This window comes from Lactuca saligna, chromosome 6, assembly GCF_052625555.1.
Source record: "Lactuca saligna cultivar CGN05327 chromosome 6, ASM5262555v1, whole genome shotgun sequence".
NCBI lineage: Eukaryota > Viridiplantae > Streptophyta > Magnoliopsida > Asterales > Asteraceae > Lactuca > Lactuca saligna.
This window is the reverse complement of record NC_136422.1, coordinates 148,066,638-148,081,038: the sequence shown is the minus strand read 5'-3', so window position 1 is coordinate 148,081,038 and position 14,401 is coordinate 148,066,638. Positions and strand designations below refer to the sequence as shown.

At 31.7% G+C, this 14,401-nt stretch overlaps 2 protein-coding genes across 2 annotated transcripts; both read left to right on the top strand.

Moving 5' to 3' along the window:
* Window positions 1-6,474: 6,474 nt before the first annotated feature.
* Window positions 6,475-10,601, top strand: OWL1 (DNAJ heat shock N-terminal domain-containing protein). The gene is made up of 13 exons (XM_078960985.1): window positions 6,475-6,831; window positions 7,222-7,508; window positions 7,605-7,802; window positions 8,084-8,198; window positions 8,289-8,375; window positions 8,660-8,748; window positions 8,818-8,902; window positions 9,026-9,079; window positions 9,170-9,250; window positions 9,368-9,445; window positions 9,522-9,770; window positions 9,850-9,957; window positions 10,303-10,601. Exons 1-13 carry the CDS (start codon window positions 6,688-6,690, stop codon window positions 10,357-10,359), a joined length of 1,632 nt encoding a protein of 543 aa, XP_078817111.1. The 5' UTR covers window positions 6,475-6,687; the 3' UTR covers window positions 10,360-10,601.
* A 1,168-nt stretch (window positions 10,602-11,769) lies between these two features.
* Window positions 11,770-13,949, top strand: LOC145003363 (vesicle-associated protein 1-2-like). The gene is made up of 8 exons (XM_078962488.1): window positions 11,770-11,970; window positions 12,072-12,142; window positions 12,308-12,389; window positions 12,725-12,840; window positions 13,031-13,192; window positions 13,274-13,315; window positions 13,468-13,545; window positions 13,636-13,949. The coding sequence occupies exons 1-8, from the start codon at window positions 11,919-11,921 to the stop codon at window positions 13,747-13,749; spliced, it is 717 nt and encodes a 238-aa protein (XP_078818614.1). The 5' UTR covers window positions 11,770-11,918; the 3' UTR covers window positions 13,750-13,949.
* The last annotated feature ends 452 nt before the right edge of the window (window positions 13,950-14,401 follow it).

Sequence of the window (14,401 nt, the reverse complement as noted above, 5' to 3'; positions counted from 1 at the left end):
ACTCGGCGAGTCGGGTCAACTGGAAGTTGACTTTGACTTTGACTTAGGGCATGATTAGGGGTAAAATGGTCATTTTACCCAAAGGTCAGTTAGCAGTTTTTGACTAAGTGTTTGGTGGGAATACAGTTGGAGGATTTCCGGAACAGCAGCAGCATCAGTCAGACTATTCCCCCGAAGATCAGCAGCTACTCCGAGGTGAGTTACCTTCCAGTAGCGGTGGGTCTAAGGCCACAATGCCGACCCACCAGTAGGAGATGTATGATTAGATGATTGTCTATGTGATATTCATCTAGGGTTGCTACTACCTGTGTTATGTTATGTGTTTGTATGATATGATGCTATGTGCTATTGATAGTAAAGGAGATAGTCCCCAGGTTACCGATCGATAGGGTCGAAGGGGCAGTCATGCCCAACCATGCTAGATAGACTATGTGATATGTGCTATGTGGTAGTAGTAGGGGGTGAAATAGTCCCCGGTACCCGGTCGAGAGGACCGAAGGGGAGGCCAGCAGCCATATATGCTAGGCAGTATCCGATCAAGAGGACCGAAGGGGTAGGTCGGGCACCCAGATATGCCTGACAATTTATCTATGTTATGTGATTGTATGGTTTGTGGTACAATGGGGGAACTCACTAAGCTTTGTGCTTACAGTTTACAGTTTTGGTTTCAGGTACCTCTTCATCGAAGGGGAAGGAGCTGGCTCGGTAGCGGCACATCATGCACACACATTGAGTTCCGCATTCATTAGATTTCCTTGGGATTTATACTCTGATGTTTCGATTGGTTGTATGACTTGACTTTTGAACCTGGTTTATGTTGTGATGTAGTTTGGTCAAACAATGTTTTTATCTATTAACATTTTCTAAAGTAATGTTTTAAAAACAAAATTTTTGGACGTGAAAATTGGGTCGTTACAGGTTTGTTGGAATTGTAACAAACCGGGTCACTTCAAGAAAGATTGTTGTCTTCGCAAAGTGAATAAGGATGGTGTTGGACCAAGTGGATCCAAGAATCCACAAAAGCAACAAGGTCAGATTTCTGTTTTCATGCAGAATTCTAAATATATTCAGAATTATATTTCTGTGATTTCGGAAGCATTTTATGTGCAGGATGATAAAGTTGCATGGTGGGTTAATTCGGGAGCAACAAGTCATGTTTGCAAAGATCTATATTGGTTAAAGGACTTTCAACCAATTATAGATGGATCTGTTGTGAAGATGGGAAATGTTGCAACTGAACCAATCAAAGGCATATGATATGTTTTACTTACTTTTACTTTTGTGAAATATTTATGTTTGAACAATGTTTTATATGTTCTAGGGATTCGTAAAAATCTTGTGTCTGAAATTGTATTAAATAATTGTGGTGCAAACAAGTGTTAGAAAGTGACAAGTATATCTTGTCAAGACATGGTTCTTTTATGGGATTTGGCTATATATGTAATGGAATGATTAGGCTTAATATTAATTATCCTTCTAGTGATAATTCTGTTTGCATGGCTTCTAGTAGTACTAGCAATAATTTTCATAAATCTGAATTATCACATGCTAGACCAGGACACATTCATTACAAGAGATTAAAAGACATGTCTAAAATGAGTTTAATTCTTGCTTTGGATATGCAAAATAATAAAAAAAATGTAAAACATGCATGCTAACTAAAATCACTAGACAACCTTTCAAAGATGTTGTTAAGGAAAGCAAGGTGTTGGATCTTATACATAGTGATTTATGTGATTTCCATGCAACACCTTCCTTTGGAAACAAGAAGTATGTTGTTACTTTTATTGATGACGCATCTAGATATTGTTATATCTATTTTCTACATTCTAAGGATGAAGCACTTGATAAATTTAAAATTTATAAACAACAAGTTGAGCTTCATAAAAATGAATTGATAAAAGTATCGCGTACTGATAGAGGTGGTGAGTATTATGATCCAATTTATTTTGAATCAACTAGAATAATACATCAAACCACAACTCTATATACACCACAACAAAATGGTGTAGCTAATAGGAAGAATAAGACTTTGAAAGAAATGATTAATTCCATGTTGTCATATTCTGGTTTAAGTGAATGGTTTTGGGGTGAGGCAATATTAACTGCATGTTACATCTTGAATAGAACTCCAAATATAAGGAGTAACAATACTCATTATGAACTTTGGTGTAAAAAGGTACCAAATTTGAGTTATCTCAAAGTTTGGGGTTGTAGAGCAGTTGTAAGGCTCACTGAACCCAAAAGGAAAACATTGGGTGAGAGAGGTATAAATTGTATTTTTATTGGATATGCTGAGCATTCCAACACATATAGATTCTATGTTTTAGAATCTAATGACTCTATGTCTGTAAGCACAATGATAGAGTTAAGAGATGCTATCTTTGATGAAGAAAGATTTACATCTATAACTAGACCAAGGGATATGATTCATCAATCTTCCAGCAAGAGTACTACTCAAGCTGAAGATGTTTCTGGTGGTGCAAGTTCTGTATCTAAACCTAGGAAAAGCACCAGAGCTAGAAAAGCCAAGTCTTTTGGATCTGATTTTCAAGTATATTTAGTTGAAGGAGTAAGGAATGAAACTATTTCTCAACATCAATATTGTTTTAATATTGAAGATGATCCAAAGACTTTCAGTAAAGCTATGACTTCTAGGGATGTTCATTTCTAGAAAGAGGCAATTCATGATGAGACTAATTCTATCATGCATAACAATACTTGGATATTGATTGATTTACCTCCTGGTTGCAAGGCATTAGGATGTAAATGGATCCTCAAAAGAAAAATGAAGGTGAATGGCACAATTGATAAGTATAAAGCCAGATTAGTTATCCAAGGCTTTAGACAAAAGGAAGACATTGATTTCTTTGATACTTATGCTCCTGCTGCCATAATTTCTACTATTAGATTATTATTAGCTCTTGCAACTATACATAATCTTGTGATTCACCATATGGATGTGAAAACTGTATTCTTGAATGGTGACTTGGATGAGGAAATATACATGAAACAACCTGAAGGGTTTGTGATGCCTGGAAATGAAGACAAAGTGTGCAAGTTGAAGAAATTATTAAATGGTTTGAAACAAGCACCAAAACAATGGCATCAAAAGTTTGATGATGTTGTCTTGTCTAATGGTTTTGCATTAAACCAAGCCGAAAAGTGTGTATATAGCAAATTTGATACTTCTGGTAAAGGAGTCATGATTTGCTTATATGTAGATGATATGTTGATTTTTTGTACTGATTTAGAAGAAGTTGATAAAAACAATAAATTATTATCATATAGTTTTGATATGAAAGATATGGGGGAGGCTGAGGTAATTCTTGGTATAAGAATCAGAAAAGGAAACAATGGGATTTCAATTTCTCAATCTCATTATATTGAGAAGATATTGAAAAGTTTAACTTTGAGAATTGTTCTCATGTTAGCACTCCTATAGATCCTAATCTTAAGCTTCTACCTAATAAAGGATCTCCACTATCTCAACTTAAATACTCAAGGGCTATTAGTTGTCTCATGTATGCCATGATTAGTACTAGGCCTGATATAGCTTATGCTGTGGGAAGGCTTAGTAGATATACTAGTAATCCTAGTTCACATCATTGGTAAGTTGTGAGTAGAGTATTCAAGTATTTGAAAGGGACTATGAGTTATGGTTTAACTTATAGTGGATATCCTTTTGTTTTGGAAGATTATTCAGAAGCCAGCTGGATTAACAACTTAGAGGATCACTCCTCTACTAATGGTTGGGTGTTTCTTTTTGGAGGAGGTGCCATTTCTTGGGCATCTAAGAAACAGACTTGTATTACTAACTCAACCATGGAGTCTGAGTTTATTGCATTATCAACTGCTGGTAAAGAAGCTGAGTGGCTAAGGAATTTGATTTATGAAATTCCATTATGGCCCAAACCGATATATACCATTTCTATCAGATGTGATAGTGCTGCAACCTTGGCTAAGGCTTATAGTCAAGTGTACAATGGGAAGTCTAGACATTTAGGTGTTAGACATAGCATGATTCGTGAGCTCATCATGACTGGTGTGATATCTGTGGAGTTTGTAAGAACTCAGTTGAATTTGACCGATCATCTAACCAAAGGGTTAGCAAGAAATCTTGTGCATAAGGCGGCTATAGGGATGGGTTTAAAATCCACTTAAATCTTTTATATTGAGATACCCAATTCCTATCTAATGCAATATTAGATGCTGAATTCAATGTGGAAAGATTGATATTTGAAGATTGGAACACATTTTATCATCATCCCAAGGTATCTGTTCAGTACTGCAAGTTAAGGAGGTTAAAATTTTATTTCTTAATAGTTTTTGAAAAGTTGCATTTGCAGGTGCAAGAACAAAAGAACTACCTATATAAGCATGAAGTTTAGCTGCTTCAAGAAGTTGGGACTTGACTTTGATATTCTTATTGAAGGATGGGACACAAGCTAGTAAAATATAGTGTCAAGTTAGAACTTTGAAAATGTAAACTGTTGTGTATATTATCTTCATGTATTCACTTAGAATAGAAATGGTTCAATCCTTAGTGACACCCTGATATTCGAATATTTGGAATGAATAATATACTAATGTGAAATTCAATCGTCACGATATTTCATTTATGCATCAGTTTGTTGTTATGTTTTTTGTTTTAAATCAATCAAGATTACACTTAAATGGGGGAGGTTTGTTGGTGATTTGTTTCACTAATGTGATTTAAGTGTAATGGGATTACTTTGTGACCAAAAGTGATCTTGATAAATATTAAACAAGTAAGGAAGGTGTGGAGTGTACACTTGTTTAAATTTATTCAATATTAAAAGTAGACTGTTATTTAGGGGCGAAGACCCTGAACAAACGGGGGTTTGGGGGCAGCACCCCTGGGAGCGGGATCCAAGGGGCGGCAACCCCTGGCTGGGATCGAGCTTTGCTGTATTGAAAATGCATCAGAAATCCAAATTTAGAATATTTGACCTGTTTTTTTGGCTTGGTATTAATCATTATAGAAAACCCTGATTTATGACATTTTTTTTACTGTTGTCAAACTGTTTTATGATATTTTTGACAGTTTTCAGACAAAGGAGGTATTTAACCAATTTTTGTCAATTTTTTCTGGTACTCACGAAATTCATATATCTCATTCTCTGTTTTTTCTCTTATGAGTCTTATCCAATCAAAGATTAGGGAGTACCACCAAATACTTTGATTTTATAGTGAAATCATAATTCTCAGAATTTCCAAGGTTATTATCATCCTATTTTTCTAACATGTTTGAACAACTACAATCTTCTTTGTCTAGTTCTAAGTGATCGACACCACTCATAACAAATTTATGATTTCTTTGTATGGTATCTTGTTTAATAAAGGCCAACCACACACACACACATATATATATATATATATATATATATATATATATATATATATATATATATATATATATACCACAACTAAACATACTAGTAGCGAAGCCAGGATCAAAATTTAAAGGGTATAAAAAGAAAAAAAATCTTGTAATATAAAATAAGAAAAAAAAAACAAAAACCATAATTTCATTAGACATAAAGTTCAAAGTCAACGATTATGGTTGTAACGAACAAAACCAAAATTAGTTCTAATGATCTATAAACCAAAGGAAAAGAGATATATTTTCAAGTTCCCACCAACAAACGCAAGAGATCCGCAAATCCCTTCAAGTTGAAAATTTTCTCATCATGGAGCAAAGAGTGATAGATATCTATAACTTCTGTATCCATTTCGATTTCGATAAATAATTATTTTAATTAAAAAAAAAACAACAACAAAAGTAATATTGATAGTAACAATAAAATAATGATTATTCTTTGAATAAACATACTATATATGTCAAAGGGTGAAAGGTAATTTTCAGAAACAATTTTTAGTTAAAATAAGTCGAATTTAGAATTTAGAATAAACATAATAATAAAATATGAAGCCTATTCTTTATTGCATCATCGCACTTGTATCATAGACATTTTCTCCATTTGGGTTAGCTGAAACTTGAATCTAAGAAATCCTCTTAACCTTTACCCTTAGTAAATTTCCATTGGACCATTTGAATTGATTCTCCCTCCTTCTTAGCTACCAAACCCGAGAGAAAAAGACTTAAAAATAAGTGAACTCGGCTAAAGTTTTAGTAAGAAAGAAGATACTTCATACTCGATCACCACAACTATACTACTAATTTTTTTTTGAGAGACATTCCGAACTACCTCAGGCTCAAAGATGGATCCGCCCTTGGAACATACTCATTTTAAATCTCTCGTCTTCCTTTCATGTCCTTGTTAATCGGACATCATTTAGATAACATGTCCATATTAGGGACTATAATGAATTAATTATCCATTTTGGGGATTTAATGACATTTCTAATGAATTTAAGGTGTGTTTCCGAAAATTTGGAAAAGAATTTCTTTGGACCCACGCTGCAGTTGCACAATAATGAACACGCGCTCACAGCATCACAAGGCTAACAAAGAAAACCCTCAAAAAAACCCCAAACAAGAAACACATAACCTCGAACAGTTTCCAATCAAGAAAAGCAAATCAGAACAAAACCCACTATTCATCTGATGCTTGCAGCAATCTTTACTCGATAAAGACACAATTTATTTCGATCCTCTGTTGATAGAACCCTAAAAAGGGATTTTGGTCCTCAATTGAAGTTATGAAACAAGCAGAAGACGGAGCCTCAAACAGAGAGCTCTATGCTCTACTTAATGTATCCCCGGAAGCTTCAGATGAAGAAATCCGTAAAGCTTATCGTCAATTTGCTCAAGTCTATCACCCTGATAAAATCCAAGCTACAGGGGTAACTTTCTCGCTGAAAAACTTCTATCGTATCAAGTTACTGAATTATGATTTTATAAGTTCAGCAATTCATCTTACATTTCTATTGAGATTGGTTCGTTTCGTTTATGCAAGCAATTATCGGCTGTATTGGTTTTGCGAATTTGCCTTGTTTTCTTTAGAAGTTCCATAAACCCTTTCAGGAAATCGTTATAAGTTCGTTCTTCAATAATGGTTTTCATGTTTGGTTTGTTATTGCTATTATAATGAAATATATATATCTGGTTAGTTTTGAAGTTAAGAAATCGAGTTACAACTTCCAAACACATAAGAAGTTTATAGTGTTAGTATTGATTTGATTACCCTATGTTAATTTCAATCTTTAACGGAATCTGTTTCTTCTTTTTTTCAGCAAAAGGAAGTAGCAACAGTGAACTTTCAGAGGATATGTGAAGCATATGAGATACTAACTGATGAAAACAAAAGACAAATATACGATATATATGGTATGGAAGGTTTAACATCAGGTCTAGAACTTGGTCCAAAGTTAAATAAAGTTGAAGAAATCAAAGAAGAACTTGAAAGACTAAAACGTAGAAGAGAAGAAGAAAAAACCTCTGCTCATTTTCAACCTTCTGGTGTCATTCTAGCACAGCTATCAGTTCCAAGTTTTTTATCAGGCCATGGTTTAATGAGAGCGTATGATTTCTATATAACATTCTTTAAATTTAATTTCTTGAAAAGATCGATACCCATATCTATTGAATCCAAAATCTCGATATTGTGAATTTGCAGAATGTCAATGAACAGTGAAATCCAATCTCAAATATCAAAAAATAATGTTATTGCTGTTGGTGGGACCCTTGCTGTAAAAGGAAATGATGGTGATGCAGCTGCAAATGCTGTTTTTAGGCATCAATTATCTTCTGTTTCCTCCATTGAATTCATGGCTTCTGCTGGTTTAAGAGGATTAATAGGCTTACAGACATCTCGGTAACAATAATAATAATTATTATAATAATAATAACTTCCTTTTTCTTTTTCTTTTTCTTTTTAAATACAAAAAGTAAAAACTTATTTCCAATTCATTGGTTTACTATAGCATAGCATCATGCTTTTACTTCTTATTATGCTATTATAGCAAACATCATTCAAATTCAAAGCAATTTTCACTTTCAGTGGTATTATTGGAAATGAAAAGTTACGATGATATTTTTAATTTTTAATTTATAATAAACAAAAAAATGAAAGTAGGTTATTATTTCTTGATTCAGACAGGTGTCACGACATGCCACTGCAACAATGGGGCTTGCCATGTCATTAAGAGATGGTTCAATAAATCTTTCAAATTCTTGGAATCGTCAACTCTCCACAACATCAAACGCAAGTGTAAGAAATTAAGAATAATAAACTCTTTTTATTTATTTATTTAAAAAGTAATCATTATTGTTATATTTTTATTTTTTGAGTGTCTTCCAGATAGAGCTAAGTTTAGGCTCAGACTCTTCAGTTGCTGTTGGATGGAGAAAGAAAGACCAAAAAATGGCTGCAGCAGGAGAGATTAGAGTAATTTTTTGTTTTAAAAATTAGTTTTTGTGTTTTATTATTTGAAATAATTTGTTAAATTTGATATCTAGAGACATGAATTAAAGAAAAAAAAGGAGAGAATCTTTCGAAATGTAGCCTGAATGTAAAGTTTATGCTAAAAATTGAAGCTATATGAAGATTGAAGAAAGATCATTGATTAAATAAAAGTATAAAACAAACAATAGTATATGCTACTTTTAAGTTTTCACAATTCTTAATAATTATAAAAGTTTTATATTTATTTAATGTTTTAAATTTTATAGATTGGAACAAGTGCAATTGGTGCAGTTGCTCGATACACCCGTAGATTCTCCACAAAGTCTCATGGGCGTATTACTGGAAAAATTGGAAGGTATTTTTTTTATTTTCCTTTTATTTTTTTTATACATATTTGTTTACTAATTTTTATATTTATTTGTAGTGGTGCACTTGAACTTGAAATAGGAGGTGGAAGAAAAATATCAAATTTTAGCACCATTAGAATGTTGTACACAATTGGGATTCAGGTACATTTTTTTTTTATAAAAATTCTATTGTTCTAAAAATTATATACTTCACAACTTTTTATTTATTTATTATAATAACTCTTTATCTAATAAGTTTTTCTTAATCTTTTCTTTTATTCAAAGGGTATATACTGGAAACTAGAATTCCATCGTGGCCCACAAAAGCTGGTTGTTCCTGTAAGTTCAATTCTTCCAAAATTATTATTTTTTTTCTTCAAATTTTATATCTTTATGAAAAAATTCTTTTTGATTTCTTATTGTGTGCAGATTTTTCTTTCAAGACACTTTAATATTGGATTTGCTTCAGGGGCATTTCTTATTCCAACATCACTTTATTTTACACTCAAGGTATTATTATTATTATTATTAATATTATTTATTACTACTCTTAAAACAATGAATTCTAACAATTAATCATATTGTTAGTTTTTTTTTTATCATAATCTTTTATTTTTATGCATGCAGTCTCTTGTTTTCAAACCTTATTATCGTAGAAGAGAGAAACAACAAGCACTCGAGAATATGGAACAGACTCGCACACAGGTATGTAAAAATTACGTATTTACCCTTAAAGTAAGTGTTGAGCAGGAGGGTATTATAGGTATTTTTGTGTGCATAGGTTGAAGAAGCAAAAGCAGCAGCAGAGAAAGCTCAACAGCTGTTAGAAAATGTGGCGAATAGGAAAAAAAATAAACAATTGGAAACGGGTGGTTTGGTAATTATTGAAGCAGTTTATGGTAACCCTAAAGCAATTAAAAAAAGTATGAATAATTCAGAAGAGAAAAAAGATGAATATGAATTAGCTTCACAGATTGTCGATGTCACTTTACCTTTAAATTTTCTGGTCAATGATTCCGGTCAACTCAAGGTTCGTTTAACTTATTTATTTAGTTAGTTAACATTATTTATATTTAATTAATAATTTTTCTTCTATTACTTTATTATAGCTACATGAAGGTGTAAAGAAATCAGGAATCATGGGATTTTGTGATCCGTGTCCCGGTGAAACCAAAAAACTGCACGTGAAGTACACTTACGGTGGTAACAGATACGAGGTAATTCCGTTGTTTAGATTTATAGTGTTTGGTACGATGGAATGGAATCGTCCATTCCGTCGGAAATGTTTGTTTCGCTAACGGAATGGAATCGGCCATTCATGAACCGATGTGATCCGTCGTATTTTGTTATTTTCATTGCAATGTAATTCATTTTATTAGAATAGTTTTTAACGCACTTTTTGATTAGAGAATCATGATTTTAGTTATATTAGAGTGTTTTATTTTCTAAAACAGAAAATATAAGATTTGTTATTTAAAGTTATTTGGTTTTTATTGAGCTTTTGTTGTGTTTCTTTATTTATTTATTTATTTATTTATGTAAGTAGTTTCTTTTTGAAACAGGTGGAGGTTGATGATCTTCAAGAACTGATATTACCTCAGGAAGAACACAGAATATGAAGTATGAACAAATATTACATATTGTTGATGAGGTTCCTTCTGCCATTTTTGCATATGCATAAGAGTTACCATAGAAATTAGACAAATTGACATATTCTTCTGTTTTTTTACGTGATTTTTTCGGGCAATTTTCACGTTGATTGTGTAATTTTCTTTTTCGGATTATTATTATTATGTTTGGTGAATGACTTGGAAAACACACCCTGAAAGAGGAAAGGAATGTTAAATGTTTCTTTTGTTTATTTTTATTATGATCGAGGTCAATTCATAAATCAATCAAGAGATTTGTGTTTAAAGGTAGGGTTAAATGCAAGAAATAATAATCTGTTCTTATTGATTTGTTTCTGAATAATCTATCGAAGTATAAATTTATAATAGTCGTTCAAAAAAAAAAAAAGATATTTTCATTGTTATAGCTAGATAGATTTTTTTTTTTCTTTATCACGTGTGTTATTTTAGAACAAATGGTAAATAAATGTGTTAAATGAAATGAAGTTAGTAAGTGGAGATGAGTCATGGTTTCAGAGATATTGCTGTAAAATTGAAGAGCTTAGCTGGAAAAATGTACGATTAAAGTGTATATGATTCATATTAATTGAATCAAATAGTCAGGTTACAAATGCTTTTTCTATTATATGATAATGATAACTTTTCAGAGTTTTAATTTTCTGTCTATTATTAGTTGAATTTTGCTTTTAAAGTAGTTTGATTAGAACGATATGTCTGAAAAAGAACATGATTTTTTCTTATGGTTAACATTTTTGTTTCGTCTTTAGAACATAAAAGAAATCCGTGAAGAAAACAAAGTCTAAAACAATTAATTTGGATGATGGTTATTAAGAAAAGGAATTGCACTTAAAATTTAAAATTAAATGTAGTTTTGTAAAATATTAATTTTCAATTATATGTGCCTTTCATGTAGTATTTATGGACTCGTGAAAAAATGGCAACAATATTGGTGTCACATAAATGCCACTAGATGTGGTCACATTTTGGATAGAATAATCATGTACTTTATAGTTTTGTGAGATTGATATAACCTAGAAAATATGTGTGTTCTAGCTTATATACTTGATTCTTAAAAGTCATAATGATGTTTAAAATTATTATATTTTGAAATTTGTTTAATTGATCTATTAACTTTATTGGTTGTATTAGCATACAATTTTCAAGTTGATGTATTTGATGAATTGGATATTATATAACACCAATATTTAAGGAGGGTGTATAGAAATTAATAATTAAATTCGAAACTCAGATATCTAATCTAAAATTTATAAACTATTGAGTATATATATTTAACATTGAAATAAAATTAAGAAAGCTATGTTTCTTTTAAAAAACAAATAGACGTTGTTGAAGAATTTTTTTTGTCAAAAGTCAAACCCCCATCAGCATCGATCTCTCCGTTTTCATATTTCATTAAAAAACGCCTTTTCCACAACAACCCTCTCCTCCTACCCTTTCCATCTCTCCTTTTCCCATTAAATTCAACAACTCAGATTTGCTTTTCTTCAATTTTCTCGTTTCGGGATTCGAATTCTGCATCGGTTGAAGAAATGAGTACCGGGGAACTCCTCAGCGTTGATCCTGTAGAGCTCAAATTCTCATGTAAGTCATCCGATCGCATCACCCAACTTGTTTATTCGTTTTCTTATTCAAATCTAATTAATGATCAATGTTTTCGCTTTTGTTTTTCTTCGATGGAATAGTCGAATTGAATAAACAGATCTCTTCCTCGCTTCAGTTAACGAACAAGACCGATAACCATGTGGGTTTCAAGGTAAAAAATTTGTTGCTTTTCTGTTTCGTATAATGCCATCATATCGCGTTAATGATCTGATTGCAGAATTTAATTCGTGATTTGGTCCGATTATGGATTTCGATTCTGATTTCTCGATTTTTTGGTGTAATGTACCTATGATCTGAATCGATGCTAATTATTCAGGTGAAGACGACGAATCCGAAGAAGTATTGTGTTCGTCCAAACACCGGAGTTGTTTTGCCTCGATCAACATGTGAAGTTATAGGTGCATATTTTCCCCTAATTCAGTTTTTCTTTCTAATCTATGCGGTTCCTGAACAATTCCATGATAATTTCCATCCATCGTTCCAAAATTTTGCCTCCATTAGCTTCTATAATTCAATTTGCCATACCCAAATTCAGAATTGAAATCAATTTATTCTACAAATTACCTGTTAAACCCAATTTATGGGATTGATCATTCATTTAGGCCTCTTACTCATTATTTTGAACCGATATTGTTAGATTCTAAGCTACAGAATGAGACTCAAACTTCAAATTCCTTACAATCAAAAGAAACTAAGCTTTTATACTTTCATTATTTTGTCTGTTTTGCTACAGTAACAATGCAAGCTCAGAAAGATGCTCCTCCTGACATGCAATGTAAAGATAAATTTCTCCTTCAGAGTGTAATTGCAAGCCCTGGAGCAACTCCTAAGGACATAACCCCTGAAATGGTAAGTAAGAACATATTATATGATATACCCAATTTACCCTTTCACCTTTTTCTAATTCTTTGTGTAAATGGTTAACATTTGAGATCTAAGATAAAGGGGAAGAAGGAACTAAATATGCTTGATTTTGATCCAAAAAATAATTTTTTATAAAATCAAGAATTTTTACTGTATAATGATTTTTATAAAACAGTTTACTAAAGAACCAGGGCGTAAATTGGAAGAGTGCAAATTAAAAGTGGTTTATCTTCCTCCAAATCCATCAACTTCAGCCATTGCACAAGCTAAAGAAGAACCACTCTTTTCACCAAAGTCACCAGCCATATTAGATAAGGGGAATTTCAGTGGGCCCGAGGTTCCTTTTTATTTATTTATTCGTGATAAATATTTTATTTTCTTTTTATTTTTATATAAATTTATTTCGTGATTCATGTAGGTTTCAAGAAGCTACGTTGAATCTCAAGATAAATCTTCCGAGGTGAGTTTGTTTTTAGTTTTTTAAAATGTATATAGAATTTGTTTTAGCATTTTACCAAAATATGATGATGTGGCACTGATCAAATGTTTGACATCAGTCCCAGTCCAATACATGCCAAACACAGTATAACTGTATAACTAATGACTTTTCAGGTGAGATCTCTTCTTTCAAAGTTGACCGAGGAGAAGAATGCTGCTATTGAACAAAGTAAAAGAATTCGACAAGAAATGGTGAGAGATGTCGTTTTACGTTTTTACCCTTTTTATAAACCGTTAATTTTGATAATTAATATTTAAAAAAAAAATGAAAATAAATTATAGGAACTTTTGAGGCGTGGAAGCAACAAAAGCCAAGGGAGTGGTGGTATCCCTTTGATCCTTGTGATCATTGTTGCTTTGATTGGGTTGATTCTTGGATATGTCATGAAGAAATGATTGTTCATGGTAGACGTTTATTGAGTTGAATTTTTTTTTTTTTCTTTTTTTCTTAAAATGGTCATAATTGATGTAGGAAAGGGAAGATTTTAACGAGTGTTTTGTTTATTTTTTATTTTTCACATTTTAAAGTAGTTTCATAACTTTAGATACTTGTAGTACTCGTGCATTTGATGCAATTATAATTTTTTTTTTGTTAAGCTAAGGAAATTGGTTTTATGTGTATAGAAATGTTTGACAAAAAGTAGATGGAATGTTTTTGAAATATGCAAAATAAAATAAAATAAATATGAACAGAATTTCAAGATTTGAACACGAAAGCTAAAAGTAAAATGTTTCTAAATGATCTAAAAAACTATTTGAAGTATTGGATTAAAGTGTTTTTGTTTTAAAATATAAATATTTAACTTGTAAATTGAAATGGAATAGCTTAAGTTCTTCAAAACTATCAAAAACTTTCTAAGTTCGTGACTATTTAAAGCCTCTCATTATTTCAATCCTTCTGTTCACATGAAACATATCCTTCTTTTAAATTAATTAATACTTGAAAAAAACACTATTATAGACATCTTATTAAAAAAACACAATCTATTACATACACTCATACGAAAACCCCATTTATTAAACATTTCAATACTCGGAGGGTATTCAT